At 42.5% G+C, this 16,750-nt stretch overlaps 1 protein-coding gene across 2 annotated transcripts in view; it reads right to left on the bottom strand.

Annotated features, from left to right (window-relative positions):
- TXNRD3 (thioredoxin reductase 3) overlaps positions 1 to 16,224 on the bottom strand; it is a 60,808-nt gene extending 44,584 nt beyond the window's left edge. Inside the window, exons 1-3 of one of the 2 annotated variants that reach the window (XM_047782650.1) lie at positions 15,935 to 16,224; positions 5,007 to 5,054; positions 1,210 to 1,270 (exon numbers count right to left, since the gene is read on the bottom strand). In XM_047782650.1, coding sequence (XP_047638606.1) covers positions 1,210 to 1,270; positions 5,007 to 5,012 — 67 coding nt within the window. In that variant the 5' untranslated portion in view covers positions 5,013 to 5,054; positions 15,935 to 16,224. The remainder of the gene's footprint in view (positions 1 to 1,209; positions 1,271 to 5,006; positions 5,055 to 15,934) is intronic. The other variant, XM_047782641.1, reaches the window with a different exon arrangement.
- Positions 16,225 to 16,750: the final 526 nt, after the last annotated feature.

The following is a 16,750-nucleotide window of genomic DNA, read 5'->3' as shown; positions in this document are numbered from 1 at the left end:
CTCCGTGAGCTGAGCACAGCATTAGGACACTCAGACCACCCACATGTGCACACCTGCGAGGTCGGTATGGCACACAGCGTTATGAGATAACCACTCAAGTGGGGAGAGCACTCAGGTGTCCAAAGGCAACCTTAAAGAATAAAGACCAGGCCACTGACTCCTTTCACAGTAAACCCTTCTAAATGAGAGTTTGATTCATAATTCAGTGACGAGCAGAGGGAGTGGGAGGGACAGGGAGCTTGGGGTAAACAGGTGCAGAATGCAGCCTTCGGGATGGATTAGCAATGGGATCCTGCTCTGTGGCACTGGGAACTCTGTCTAGTCACTTATGATGGAACACTTAATGTGAGAAAAAAGAATGTATACATGTATGTGTAACTGGGTCACCATGCTGTATAGGAGGAAAAAATATATATATAATAAAAATAAATAAATAAAAATCATTTGAGAAAAAAAAATTCAATGACGAGGCCGAGACAGATAAGAACCCTCTTTAAAGAGCAAATAGAAGATAAACTCTACTTCAACGGTAGACAACGCAGAAAATATTTCCTACAATCACATTTGAAAAATCTCTATCACTATAGATCAAAATGCATCCTTCATCTTGAAAAATAAAACTTGGCTGTAAGTCCTTCAGAGTCCTAACTGGGCATTCTCTTTACAGAAGTCTCAAAGATTGAAGAATATTTCACTTATTAAACTTGGCTAAAAGGAGGGGTGAGGTCCTGAAGGCAGAGGTCAGTTTTTTCTGTTCACCACAACATCCCCAATCCTGCAAAAAAAATGCCTATGTGCAGTACAGGGACGACAAGAATTCAAACGTATAAAGCAGAAAACTGAATGCGCTGCCCCTCATGGGTAATACACTCAGGAAATAGGGGCAGACTCATTTCATCTATGACAGCTTAATCTATTTTGCTAGAAAGTTGTCAGACACATCTGAAATGCCCGAAGTATTTCCATGTTACCGGCTTATCTACCTTCCTTCTACCCCTGCCCCTCAGATGCAAAAAGCATAACCAAAAAATTTACACAAAAATTATTTTCATGTACAGAGTCACTTTTTTACAGAGTTGATTGTAGATGAAAACAGCTCATCTAACCCAAAGATGCAGGAGTAGATTGAAGTGAACAAGGCAAATGGAAAGAGGTCAATCCTGATAACATTTATGATAAACAACAGTATGTACTAACCATGCTACTTACCAACTTGGTCAAGTTCCAAGACATTACATTCAACTCCCAAAGAAGAAAAGAGCTCTTTAACCTGCAACAAAAAATTTTGCTAAGTTTACTCTCACAAAGATTCAAGAGAGGAATGAAGTATGGGCATAGTAACAGGGGGTGTTCAGAACCGGTGTTCTTTGGAATATGAGCTCTGGTCTGGTTCCCTCTATGCATCTTCCCAGAATAATCTCGGCCCATCTCTTTCTTTCTTTCTTTTATAATCTACATCCTCAACCTCTAAATCTGTAACTTTTGCCCAAATCCCTTTTCTGAACTCAGATAAACACTATTTCTCCACCTGAGCGAGCACAGGTCTTTCACGTGCAACATGCCCCAAATAAAAATCATCTTCTTCCACATTCCTTTTACTCTTTGTGTTTTTTCTCAATAGTCATTAAACCACTCAACAAATATTTATTGATCAAACACCGACTATGTGTCTTCCCTTGTTCTTTCTACTGGAGACAGGACAAAGACACAATCCCCTGCCATCATCCCCCTGAAACAGACAAGGAAACTGACAAGTTCACCCAGTTGCCTGAACACTAAATCCTAGTCCTTGCTGCTCAAATGAGGTGGAGGACCAGCAGTACCCGCCTCACCAATAGCTGGTCAGACTTGCAGTTGGGGCCCTAGATGCCATCTGAAGCAGGAAAACTCCACTGAGCACTGATTCCGAGTCTTCAGTGCCTCCCTCTCTCTCGGCATCTTCCCATCCATGATAACTCCCCATCTGTCCAAGTAACTGCCTTGTGCTGAACCAATTCCCCTGCCCAATCCCCATGCTTATTATCATGAGCCAGTAATTTCTACTACTGAATCTCTCAGCTACATCCTAAGAGTTCTCTCTGCATCCTTATGTTCCCTCTGGTTCTCTAAACTACAGCCAAAGAGGACTGTCAAAGCCCACTTCCCACTCTTCACACCCTCCAAGACTTTCGGACCTCAAGATGAAGCCCAGAGGCTCTGACTCCAGGGTGGACACGTGATGAACTTGGTTCCCGGTAAACATCTGAAACAGGTGCAAGTTATTTAAAAACAGCCATTTAGTCTCTGGAAATTGACAGCACATAGCAAGTAAGGAAACGTTCATTCAAGAAAATCTACCAGATGTCAATAAGAGCAGACATGTCTGAGGCACCTGCTCCAGGGCAGCATGATGGATGTTCCACTTCAACTGAACGTGGTCAAGAAAACAAGGCTCCTCGTCCCCTGAAATCCTAGTCACCAGAAGGGTTAGGCCACTATCATTTCTCAATCTACCCACAGTTCTGGATGGCAAAGGCTGTTTTCCTGGTGACTATGACTGGAAACACGGGAAAGGCACCCTCCCTTCCTCACCCACTCATAGATCAAAGTCTCTAACTAGGAGAAAATACCAGCCCCCTGATCACCTTGGCCCTAGCCCACTTGTAGGGCAAGACTCCAGGCTGGGAACAGCAATTCAGAAAGACCAGAGAATGCCACAACCACCAGAGTCTGCTCATAAAGCAAGCTTGTGCTGCTAAGAGAAGCTGGTCTCAGAGATCTCACTCAGGGCAAGAGTTAAAGCACAAGATCGGAGAATTTCAAAACTCTGCCCAGAGGAACTGACTTTATTTGAAACGGACTGTGGGGAAGTTCAAGTCTAAATGTGCAACTGAAAATAAAGGCGTTTTCAGCACTGAGCACTTAGGAGGCTGATAGCTGATAGCTCCATCCCAGCAACCGCCTAAACTGTAGGAAGCTGGTTCAGCAGGACCAGGGGAGACAGGCAGAACAACCCTCCAGCATCAGAGCAAACCACAAATGCCTCCAAACTCTGCTGCAAAGGGGCCCAGATTTACTTGGATCAGGGTATAGCACCATTTATACCCAGGGCATTGTCAAAAACAACAGCGCAACTAAGCTGCCTAACATCCAGGCATGAGTCTGTCAGTGTCAGACAGCAGAGCACAGACGTCTGTCTAGTCAGAGCCCTGCTAGACCTGCCAACCCCCAGAGACTGGGCAGACCCAAGGCTGCACCTCTGAGGAGTGTCAGAGCCTCCATCTTCAGGTACAAAAAACTTCCCCAAATAATCCAGACAACTCACTAAAGAAACAAGCGGAATTCCTACTCTGGTTCAGCAGGTTAAGGACCTGGCATCTCCATGAGGATGCAAGTTTAATCCCTGGCCTTGCTCAGTTGGTGAAGGATCCAGCATCACCACAAGCTGCAACATACGTCACAGATGTGGCTTGGATCTTGTGTTGCTGTGGCTATGGTAGAGGTCTCAGCTGCAGCTCTGATTTGACCCCTGACCCGGAGCTTCCACATGCCACAGGTATGGCTGTAAAAAAAGGAAAAGAAAGAAAAAAAGAAACAAACAAGCATTAGAGTTCAATCTGGGCTTGTTATAATATATTACCTAAAATGTCCCAGTTCCAACAAAAAAAATTACCAGACATACAAAGAAACAGGAAAGTGGATCTACACACAGGAAAAAAAGCAGGCAAGAGAACCTGCCTGCCTCTGAGAGGTCCCAGACTGCATACCGAATCGGTAAAATGGCCACTGTAAATATGTACGAGGAATTGAAGAGAAGTATGCTTCATGAGATGAAGGAATGTATGATGGTAATACCTTATCCAGTAGAAAATATCAATAAAGAAAGAGAAATCACAAAGAGGAACCAACTGGAAATTATGGAATTATGGAAAAGCACAATGACTAAAATCAAAAGTCTGCTACAGTATCTCAACAGTAAATTTGAACTGGCAGAATCTGCAGAGCTGAAGACAGATCAGTAGAGATTATGCAGCCACAAGCTACAGAGAGAAAAGATGAAGAAAATGACAGAGCCTTAAATAAATATGGGATAGCATTAAGCACAATGTACACATGGCATGAATACCAGTAAAAAAGAAAAAGAAAAGAGCAAAAGAAGTGTTTGAAGAAATGTCCAAAAATATGCCAAATTTGATGAAAAACAGTAATCTAAATATACAAGAAGCCAAACAATATCAAAGTAAGTTAACTTAATAGAAGCTTTGGAAACTGGTCAGAGATCTACAGCAAGCAAGTAAATGCTCAATGAAGAAAGGGCCACATTTAAAACAGCAGAAAATGTTGCAGTGTTTTTAGCCTCCCTGGCACGGCACAACAGAGGGGAGCAGCAGCCTGGACCCCAGGTCTCTTTCACAAAATGGGTAGAGCATAGAGGCCTGGATCTGTAGCACTCTTCCCTGTCTGAGAGCTGCCTGAGGGACTAGTTACTAAAAGGAAGCCATGAAGGAGTGGGTGTGGTTCATGAAAACCCAAAGTGAACTGTAAATCTGAAGACACTTGGGGGCAAGAGCACACAGGCAGAGGAACACAATCTAATAGCTGAGGCCCTGAGAAGAAGGGGTGTGTGTGTCTTAAGGGGTTTAAGATACTTTTTTTTTTGTCTTTTTGCCTTTTCTAGGGCCACGTCCCACTGCATATGGAGGTTCCCAGGCTAGGGGTCAAATCGGAGCTGTAGCCACCGGCCTACGCCAGAGCCACAGCAATGCGGGATCCAAGCCACGTCTGCGACCTACACCACAGCTCACGGCAACGCCAGATCCTTAACCCACTGAGCAAGGCCAGGAATCGAACCCACAACCTCATGGTTCCTAGTTGGATTTGTTAATCACTGCGCCACGACAGGAACTCCGGGTTTCAGATACTTTAAAGCAGCCAAGTATATAGGAGAATTAGGCCTGTGAGTGAAAAGCACATATACAGGCCCAGGGAATATGACTGTCCAGAAAAGGACTGAGAAGAGCTTGTACCTTCATGCTGCAATGGTCAGTGAAATTCTTCCCCAGAATGGAGCCAGTCTGCAAAGACAGGGAGAGTTATCTTTTTTTTATTATAATGTTCAAGAAAAGATCAAATGTATACAAAGAAACAGAAAAAGTGGCCCAAAGGAAAAAAATAAATCTCAAAAAAGTCCCTGAACAAAAAGACTTCATTCTTACTAGACAAAGTTTTGAAAACAACTTTCTTTCTTTCTTTTTTTGACAGGCAAGAAATAGATTTATTAAGATAGGATGCTTGTGAGAGATGCAAGCAGGCAGACATGGAAACTCTGCTGAAAACAACTTTCTTAAATATGCTCAAAGAGGAAAACACAAAGAGCTAAAGGAAATCAGGAAAATGACATATGAACAAAATGAGAATGCCATAAAAGAGACAGAAATAATCAACAGAAACTCTGAAGGTGAAAAAGATAATCAATGAATTGAAAAATTCACTAAAGGAATTCAACAACAAACCTGAACAGAGAGAAGAAAGAATTGGCAAATTTGAAAATAGGCCATTTGAAATTAAGTATAAAGAGGAAAAGTAAAGAAGAAAAATGAACACAGAATAAGTGACTTGAGATACTCCATTAAACAGAACAATATACACATTTTGGAAGTCTCAGAAGAAAGGAGCAGCAAGCTTATTTGAGGAAATAATGCCCCCAAACTTCCCAAATTTGAGGAAAACATGCATATACAAATACAAGAAGCTCAAAAAATTCCAAGAAGGAAAACCTGAAGAGACTCACATCAAGACACATTATGAGTTTGGAGTTTCTGCTGTGGTGCAATGGGATTGGTGGCATATCTACATTACCAGGACACGGGTTCCATCCCCATCCCAGCTGTGAGTTAAAGGAGTCAGCATTGCCACAACTGTGGTATAGATTACAACTGTGGTAATAGATTGCAACTGTGGCTCAGATCTGATCCCTCACCTGGGAACTCCATTTGCCACAGGGTGGCCAAAAAAGGAAAAAAAAAAAGAAGACAATTATGATCAAATTGTCAAAAACAGAAGACAGAATCTTGAAAGTAGCAAGAGAAAAGCGGCTCATCACATATGAGGGATCTTCAATAAGATCATAAGTGGATTTTTCAGCAGAAACCTTGCATGCCAGAGAGTGTGGATGATATATTTAAAGTCCTGAAAGAAAAAAAAATCAACCAAGAAATCTGTTACTGGTAAAAAAAGAAAAAAAGAAAAAATAAGGAAAAAGACCTTCAAAAATGAGGACGAAGCTGACTTTCTCACATAAACAAAATTGAGGGAGTATATTAATACTAGACCTGCCCTGTAAGAAATGCTATAGGGAGTTCTTTAAGTTGAAATGAAAGAATGCTAGACAGGAATTTAAAGCCATATGAAAGTACAAAATTTTCTAATAAAGATAAACACATACAAACATACAGATCAGTATTACTGTAATTTGGGTTTATAATTATATTTTTTGTTCTTCTACTGAATTTAAAAAATATAAGCCAGAAAACGACTATAAGTCTATGGGTAGACAATATGTAAAGATGTAGTCTGTGGCACTGATAACATAAAGGTGGGGCAGAACTGTAAAAGAGTAGAGTTTTTGTAGGCCATGGAAGTCAAATTGATATCAGCTTTAAATAAATTTTATCCTTAGGATGCTATATGTAATCCTTATGGCAACCGCAAAAACATCTAGCAAATAGGGAGCTCCCGTTGTGGCTCAGTGGTTAACAAATCCGACTAGGAACCATGAGGTTGCGGGTTCAATCCCTGGCCTTGCTCAGTGGGTTAAGGATCGGCATTGCCATAAGCTGTGGTGTAGGTTGTTGACGTGGCTCAGATCCCACGTGGCTGTGGCTGTGGCTGTGGCTGTGGCTGGCAGTTATAGCTCTGATTCAACCCCTAGCCTGGGAACCTTCATATGCCACAAGAGTGGCCCTAGAAAGGGCAAAAAGACCAAAAAAAAAAAAAATCTAGCAAATATAGACAAAAGAAACAGGAAGGGAATCAAAAAGTTTCACTACAAAAAAATCAACTAACTATAAAGGAAAACAGTAAGAGAGGAAATTAGAGTCAAAAACTATAAGATATAAATGGAGAAAGAAATAAAACTGTCACTATTTGAAGATGACATGCTAATACACATAGAAAATTCTAAAGGTACCACCAGAAAGCTACGAGAGCTCATCAACGAATTCAATAAAGTTGCCGGATACAAAACTAATATATAGAAATCTATTGCATTTCTATACACTAACAATGAAATAGCAGAAAGAGAAGTTAAAGAAACAATTCCATTTACCATTCCTTCAAAAAGAATAAAATGCCTAGAAATAAACCTACCTAAGGAAGCAAAAGACCTGTACTCTGAAAACTCCAAAACTCTGATGAAAGAAATTTAAGGTGACACAAACAGATGGAAAGATATACCATGTTCTTGGATTGGAAGAATCAATATTGTTAAAATGATCATACTTGATTCAATGAAATCCCTATCAAATTACCAATGGCATTTTTCACTAAACTGAAACAAAAAAATTAAATTTGTATAGAAACACAAAAGACTCCATAGCCAAAACAATATCGAGAAAGAAGAATGAAACTGGAGCGATCAGGATCCCTGACTTCAGAAAATACTACAAAGCTGCAGTAATCAAAACAGTATGGCACTGGCACAAAAACAATGGAACAGAATAGAAAGCCCAGGAATAAACCCACACACCTATGGTCACTTAATCTACAATAAAGGAGACAAGAATATAAAATGGAAAAAAGACAGTCCCTTCAATAGGTGGTGCTGGGAAAATTGGACAGCTGCATGTAAAAGAATGAAATTAGAAAATTCTCTTATACCATACCCCAAACTAAACTCAAAATGGATTAAAGACCTAACTATAAGACTAGATACTATAAAACTCCTAGAGGAAAACAAACACAGAACACTCCTTTTTTTTTTTTCCTTTTTCGGCTGCACATGCATATGGATGTTCCTGGGCCAGGGATTGAATCCAAGCCACATTTGTGTCCTACACCACAGCTGTGGCAGTGCCAGATTCTTAACCCACTGTGCCAGGCCAAGGATCAAACCAGCAACACCACAGAGATGAGCTGGATCATTAATCCACTGCACCACATCGGGAACTCTGGCAGAACACTCTTTGACATAAATCACAGCAATATTTTTTTTTATCTGTCTCCTAAAGTGATGGAAACGAAAGCAAAACTAAACAAATGGGACCTAATTAAACTTAAAAGCTTTTGCACAGGAAAGGAAACCATAAGCAAAATGAAAAAACAACCTACAGAATGGGAGAAAATATTTGCAAACAATGTGACTGACAAGGGCTTAAGTTCCAAAATATACAAACAGCTTATACAGTTCAATATTGAAAAAAACAAAGTGTAATCAAAAAAATAGGCAGAAAATATAAGCAGACATTTCTCCAAATAAGAGATACAGATGGCCAATAGGCACAGGAAAAAAATGTTCAACACCACTAATTATTAGAGAAATGCAAATGTAAGCTACAACAAAGTACCACCTCAAACTAGTCAGAATGGTAGTCTTCAAAAAGTCTACAAATAATAAATGCTGGCAAGGGTGTGGAGAAAAGGGAACCCTCCTATACTGCTGGAGGGAATATAAATTGGTGTAGCCACTATGGAGAAGACTATGGAGGTTCCTCAGAAAACTAAATATAGAACTCCCATAGGATCCAGCAGTCCCACTCCTGGACATGTATAAGGAAAAGATGAAAACTCTATTTGAAAAGATACATGCACCCCAATGTTTACAACGTTACTATTTACAATAACCAAGATATGGAAGCAAACTAACTGTCCATTGACAGATGAACAGATACAGAAGATATATATACACACACACACACACACACACACACACAGACACACACACAATGGAATATTACTTAGCCATAAAGAAGTTTGAAATAATGCCATTTGCAGCAACATGGATGGACCTCAAGATTATCATACTAAGTGAAGTAAGTCAGAAAGACAAACTTCCTATGACATCATTTATGTGGAATATAAAATACAGCACAAATGAACCTATCTACAAAACAGAAAGAGGCTCACATAGAAAACAAACTTAGGGTTACCAAAAGGGAAAGAGACAGGGAGGAATAAAATAGGAATTTAGGATTAATGGATGCATGCTACTATATATAAAATAGATAACCAACAAAGACTTGGTGTATAGCACAGGGAACTATATTCAATATCTTGTAACAACCTAAAATGTAAAAGAATCTGAACAAGAGTGTGTGTGTATATATAAAACTGAATCACTTTGCTGTACACCCAAAACACTGTAAATCAACTATATTTCAATCTTAAAAAAGCAGTTGCTGGAGTTCCCATCATGGCGCAGCAGAAACGAATCCAACTGGGAACCATGAGGTTGCGGGTTGGGTCCCTGGCCTTGCTCAGTGGGTTGGGGATCTAGTGTTGCTGTGAACTGTGGTGTAGGTTGCAGACATGGCTCGGATCCTGTGTTGCTGTGGTTGTAGCTGTGGCCAGCAGCTATAGCTCCGATTCGATCCCTAGCCTGGGAACCTCCACATGCTGCAGGTGTGCCCCCCCCCCCGAAAAAAGCAGTTGTTTCCCTATATACTAACAATCAACAATCCAAAAAAGAAATTTAAAAAAGAATTTCACTTCGGAGTTCCCGTCGTGGCACAGTGGTTAACGAATCCAACTAGGAACCATAAGGTTGCAGGTTTGGTCCCTGCCCTTGCTCAGTGGGTTAACGATCTGGCGTTGCCATGAGCTGTGGTGTAGGTTGCAGATGTGGCTCGGATCCCGCATTGCTGTGGCTCTGGCATAGGCCAGTGGCTATAGCTCCGATTCGACCCCTAGCCTGGGAACCTCCACATGTCACGGGAGCAGCCCAAGAAATAGCAAAAAGACAAAAAAAAAAAAAAAAAGAATTCTACTTAAACACCATAAAGAACACTCAGGAATAAATTTAACCAAGGAGGCAAAGATTTGTGCACTGAAAACTACAAACATGAGACTGAAAGATTTAAAGAAGACATCTATAAATGGAAAGAAATCCCATGTGTATGGATTAGGAAGACTTAATATTGCTAAGATGTCAATACTACTCAAAGTGATCTACAGATTCAGTGTAATCTCTATCAAAATTCCAAAAATGATTTTTGCAGAAAGAGCAAAATCCATCCTAAAATTCATATGAATTCCAAAGGAAACTTGAATAGCCAAAAAGAAAAAAAAAACTTGAAAAAAGAAGAATCAAGTTGGAGGTCTCACATGTCCTGATTTCAAAACATTGCTACAAAACTACAGTAACCAAAACAGTGTGGTACTGGCATAAAGACAGACATATGATCAGCAGAAGAGAACAGAGAGCCAAAAAATAAAACCCCACATATAATGTCAAATGATTTGTGACAATGGTGCCAAGACCATTTGATGGGGAAAGGAAAGTCTTTGCAATAAATGGTGCTGAGAAAACTGGAATGTCCATATGCAAATGAATAATGCTGGACCCTTACTTAACATTGTGCACACACCAAAAAAACTCAAAATGGATTAGACTTAAATGTAAGAACTGAGACTCTAAAACTTTAGGAAAACAGGACAAAAACTTTGACACTGGATTTTACAATATTTCGGATATGACACCAAAGGGATAGGTAAGAAAAGAAAACAGAAAAACTAGACCTCATGAAAATTAAAAATACTGTGCATGAAAGTATCAACTGAGTAAAAAGGCAAATCCTAGAATTGGGGAGAAATTTCATTTTTCTTTTGGTCTTTTTTTTCTTTCCTAGGGCCGCACCCACAGCATACGGAGGTTACCCACAGCATATGGGGTCTAATTGGAGCTGTAGCTGCCGGCCTACACCAGAGCCACAGCAACACGGGATCCAAGCCTCGTCTGCGACCTACACCACAGTTCACGGCAACGCCAGATCCTTAACCCACTGAGCAAGGCCCGCAACCTCATGGTTCCTAGTCAGATTCGTTAACCACTGAGCCACGACAGGAACTCCTGGAGAGAAATTTCGAATCACATATTTGATAAGGGATTAACATAAAGATTATACAGAGAACTTTCTTGAACTAAAGAAACAAACAAACAAAACCCCCCAATTTAAAAACTGACAGGGAGTTCCCATTGTGGAGGAGTGGAAATGAATCTGACTAGTATGTGGATTCAATCCCTGGCCTTGCTCAGTGGGTTAAGGATCCAGTGTTGCCATGAGCTGTGGTACAGTTTGCAGACATGGCTCAGATCCCATATTGCTGTGGCTGTAGCATAGGCTGGTAGATGTAGCTCTGATTCAACCCCTAGCCTGGGAACCTCCACACGCCACAGGTGTGGCCCTAAAAAAAGAAAAAAAAAATGACAAAGTACTTGAATAGACATTTCTCCAAAAAAGATACTCTCCAGAGAAAGACAAACATCACAGGAGAGAACTTATACATCGAATCTAAAAACAATGATAAAAATGAACACATTTATAAAACAGAAACAGACTCAAGGACTTCAAAAATGAACTCAGCATTACCAAAGGGGAAAGGTAGAGGGGAGGAATGATTTGGGAGTTTGGGACTGCCATGTGCACACTGTGGCATATAGAATGGATGGTCAAAGGGAAGCTGCTATACAGCACAGGGAAATCTACCCAATATCCTGTGATGACCTATATAGGAAAAGAATCTGAAAAAAAATGGGTAAGTGTATATGGATAACTGAATCACTTTTGTTGTACAGCAGAAATTATCACAACCTTGTAAATACCTCAATAAAATTTTAAAAATGAAAAAAGATACTGTGCATTAATAAAGGGACAACAAGCACAGGAAGAGATATCCAACATCATTAATCATTAGGGAAATGCAAATCAAACCACAATGAGATGCCACGTCACACCCATCAGGATAACTATTATCAAAACAAAAACAATACGAAAACCAGAAAATAACAAGTGCTGACAAGGATGTGGAGAAACTGGAACATTTGTGCACTGTTAGTGGGAATATAAAACAAGTGTGGCTGCTCTGGAAAACAATGTGGGGATTCCTCAAAAAATTAGAAATATATAGAAATACTATATGAGTTAGCAATTCCACCTCTGGGTCTACACCAAAAGAAGTGAAAACAGAGACACAAACAGATATTGCAAACCCACATTAACAGTAGCAATATTCACAAAAGCCAAAAGTTGAGAGTGGTCTAAGTGTACAGATGAATGGATAAACAAAATATGGTCTCTGCAGACAATGCAATATTATTTACCCTTAAAAAGGAAAGAAATTCTGACACAGACTACAACACAGATGAACCTTGGGCACACTAGACTAAATGAAAGTAGCCAATCAGAAAAGGGCAAGTACTGTATGATTCCATTTATATGCTGTCTGTGGAGCAGTCAGTTTCACAGAGAGTAGACAGACAGGGGCTGCCAGGGGCTGGGGGAGGGGAGTTACTGTTTAACGGGGACAGTTTCAGTTGGGGAAGATGAAAAAGGTTCTGTGGACAGAGGGTGGTGACGGCTGCACGACCATGGGAATGTACCTAATGCCACTAAGCAGAAAATGGTTATAACAGTAAACTTCATGTTATCTGAGTTTTTCCACAGGGAAAAAAAAAAAAAAAAGCCTAACCAATGGAAGTATATATTTTACATCCAGAAATGGATGAATTAAGGACTGGGGAAAACATGGCTTAAAGTTAATGTGGGGAGGAGCTAGCAAAATCAAGGCTTTTTTCATGACTCCATTTGGGCCATCACCTTGACCTGACTTTCATGGGAACTTCCCAAACAGCCCAGGGGCCTCCACATTTATTTTATTCTCTGTACTGTTCCCAGGTTTCAAATCACAGGTCAGAGCCTTTCACTCTGTCTCAAAAGTCTACGCATACCACAGAGCATTTTAAAATCTCAATACAACTATGAAACGGAAGTTCAGCTATTTTCCAGTTACTCTCCTGACTTCCTTTCTTTCGCCCTATTTTCAGCCTTCCAAAATTCATTATCCTCTACCTGTGCTGATACATATTCCTTAGCTAGATGCTCTCCCTTACCTACAGACAGCCAACTAAGTCCTCAAGGACAAGCTTAAATAGTCTTCAATTTTTCCAACCCCACAGAAGCAGCTGTTTTGGTCTCTTGGTCCCACGGCGCCTGTCCTGCACACGTGTTTCTTTCGATGCATGAGAATTGGATGATTACAGCTCAATTACATCATGAGTTCTTGGGAGGTAAGGCCACCCTCTCTTTACTTCTGTGCCCCCACAACACTAAGTACCTGGCGGCCCAATCAAGGAACAAACCTCTTTGCTTAATTCTGCAAAGGAAAGGATGTGGAATGTGGTGTCCTGCTTGGGTGACACATTTCAGCAGCTCATACTGAAACTATTGCATGATACAGCAAGCAAAGGGTTGTATGTAAAGACAGATGAAATGAACACATAAAGAGCAGGCTGCTTGGCCAGGAAAGAAAAACGCTCAGGGAAAGTACTGAAAGATCTGTCATCCAGGTAGAAGCCCAATTCCTAATTCTGTGCATTGGAGCAACTATCACCTCCAAGAGGGAGTAAATGTTTCAGAGAGACAGATTTGGATTCAATTAAAACAATTCTAGTAATTAGAGCTGTCCAAATACAGAATGGGACTCAAAGTAGTGGGCACATTATTGGAAGTGTTGACACACACAGAATAAAAAATCATTTGTCCTAAGATTTTCTGTCAGCAAAGGTTTGACTAGAATGATGGAAGAGCATTTACTTATTCAAACCACATTGCCTGCCTCACTATTCTAGGCCCCAGCGATACAGTGGCGGCCAGGCACAGTTCTCATTTTAAAAGCTCCAATGACAATTTTTAAAAGTAGAGATAGAAGGCAGAGCCTGGAGAACCAGATGGATGATGAGTGAGCTCTCCAACCGTCGAGGAAAGGATGGCTTGTCCAATAAAGGGCACAGGGAAAACTGATAAGTTAGAAAGGACAAAACCAACCGGATCCCTGCATGTCATCAGCTTCACATCCAGGTGGAGTAAAGAAGGGGTGTGTGAAAAGCACACTCTAACTCTTTCAGGACCTAAAACAGGAGAGTATCCTTACGACTCAGAGTAGAAGGAGGTTTCTTAAATAACACAAAAAGTACAAACTAGAAAAGAAAAAGTGACAGATTCAACTACATTAAATTTCCAAATCTCAGTTAATCAAAAGATCCCATAAAGAGAGTGAAAAGAGGAGTTCCTGTTGTGGCTCAGTGGTTAAAGAACCTGATTAGCATCTATGAGGACATGAGGACGTGGGTTCAATCCCTGGCCTTGATCAGTGGGTTAAGGATCCTGTGGTGTAGGTGTACGCCGCAGACACGGCTCAGATCCCTCATTGCTGTGGCTGTGGCATAGGCTGGCGGCTACAGCTCCTATTCAACCCGTAGCCTGGAAACCTCCATATGCCTCAGGTGTGGCCCTAAAAAGACCAAAAAAAAAGTGAAAAGAAAATCCAAATCTGGGAGATTTTCCAATACATATAATCCAAGGACTAGGATCAAAAACATAATAAGAATGCCTATAATATGTACAAAAAACCGTCCCAACCTAATAGGGAAATAAGCAAAATACCTAAATGTTTTGCAGCTAAGGAAACTCAAAGAAGGCATAAACACTTGAAAACATGTTCAGCTTCATGAGGGAAATGCAAAACTATCAACTGTTGGTAAGGATGTAGAGCAATGGGGACTAATACTACACTGTCATTAAGAGGGTAAGTTGGTATGTATGACAACTTGGAAAAACATTTTGGCTTCACCTAGTTAAGGCAGAAATCATGCATCCTCTGTGGCCCAGCAACTCAGCTTCAAGACATGTGCTCTAAAGTAAGCTTTGTGTGTGTGCGCTGGGAGACAGGCAATAGGCAGAGCCTTATTGTTTTTAAAAACAGCAAAATACTAGCAACAATAGAACTGATACACTGTGGTATGATTCATCCTAGCGAATAATACAGTAATGAAAATTTAAAAACCACAGTTACAGATGCTAACATGCATGAATCTCTAAAACATAACTGTTGAAAAAAGTGCAGAAGGCAAATGCATGATAATACTTATATAAAGTACCAAGACAAGCAAAATATTAAGGATACAAATATTAAGGAACAAAATATTAAGGATATATATGTATGTGGCAAAACCCTAAAGAAAAGCAAGGAATTCTGGCTAGAGGTTACCCTGGGGGCGGGGAGGAGGCAGTGGGGCTGGGGACATCATGAGGTCCCTGCAGGGCAGGGTGTGGTCTTCGTAGAGAAACTCTAAGGTGTTTGTGATACACATCTCACCAAACAATGTTTAACTTAATGCAAATCTGCAAATCATAATCTATAATTTCACGCACCTAACCCAACGGTTCCCGCATGTGCATCCTCCAAGTATTATTTCAACTCTCAATAAACGTGAAGTATAGTTCAAATATTCAAAGTCCCATCGTACAATGGGTTTGTCTTCAAAAGGATCTAAAACTCAGGACACACGCGCACGTCTGCCCCCAGCTGACCCCGTTGGGCCGCGTGCAGGGCGGCTGAAACTGCCAGGAAGCGCCAGCACACCTGCCAGAACTGCGGCCTCTCCTAGTGCTCTCCTCTCAGAACAAGACCCGGCTTTTTCCCACACCCGGCCCCGACCACATCGACCAGGCTCGCGGCCAGGGGTGTCCGTGGCTCGCCCGCAGGCCCGACCCGAGGCGGAAGCCAGGAGAGCAGCCGGCGGGGCCGGTGTCGCCCCCGGGACGGGCTCCACGCGAGGGCTGAGCGGACGGACACGGGGGGGGGGGGGTCTAGGGGCGCGGGCGGAGAACGGATCGGGTCCGGGGGTTGGAGGCCGCGGAGGCGGACGGACCAGCAGGCCCAGAAGCCACTGCCTGCCTACCCGCGTGCTGTGCGGACAGTAGCTCTTGCTGAAGATGACCACTCGGTGGCCCTCGATGAGGCCCAGCAGGCGGCGCCGCAGCTCCTCGCGGGCCGCGGAGGACGAGCGGCTGGTCCCAGGGGCGGAGAAGCGGGCCCGGCGTCCGGGTGGCGACGGCACGGACACACCACGGACATTGCCCAGCCGGCGGTTGGGAGTGGCGCCCCTCCCCGGTCCCGGCGACGTCTGCGCCCGCGAGGGCGGCGGCGGCGGCGGCGGCGGCGGCGGAGATGGCTGTGCCAGGGCCGCGGTTTAACCCCCCGCCGGACTCCGCCAGACAAGCGACCACACTCAGGCTCCCGCGGCGACTGGGGTTATGGAGCTCGCCCCGCCCCTGGATCCGCCCCGGATCCATCCCGCCCCGCCCCCGGATCCCCCCATTCGCCCCGCCCCGCCCCTGGCTCCGCCCCACCCCCGGCGCATGCGATCTAGGCCAATGCCCGGACGCCCAACGGACTCGCCTGCTTTTAGAAAAGGGGCGTGTGCTAAGCTGCATGGTGTTGTTATCCCAAAGTGGTGTACCTACAGTGGGACTACCTGTACTCCTTTTGGTCTCCCAGGGATGCCCCATGTGGAGGACTTACTTCCACTCATCATAATCTCCAGCAGCCTGCTCAGATCACCTTGAAAATAGGTAATGGTGATGGAAAATTTTTAAAAAATTTAAAAAAAAGGAGTTCCCGTCGTGGCGCAGTGGTTAACGAATCCGACTAGGAACCATGAGGTTGCGGGTTCCGTCCCTGCCCTTGCTCAGTGGGTTAACGATCCGGTGTTGCC

This window comes from Phacochoerus africanus, chromosome 1 (assembly GCF_016906955.1).
Source record: "Phacochoerus africanus isolate WHEZ1 chromosome 1, ROS_Pafr_v1, whole genome shotgun sequence".
Lineage (NCBI taxonomy): Eukaryota > Metazoa > Chordata > Mammalia > Artiodactyla > Suidae > Phacochoerus > Phacochoerus africanus.
This window is presented reverse-complemented; position numbering and strand designations above follow the sequence as displayed.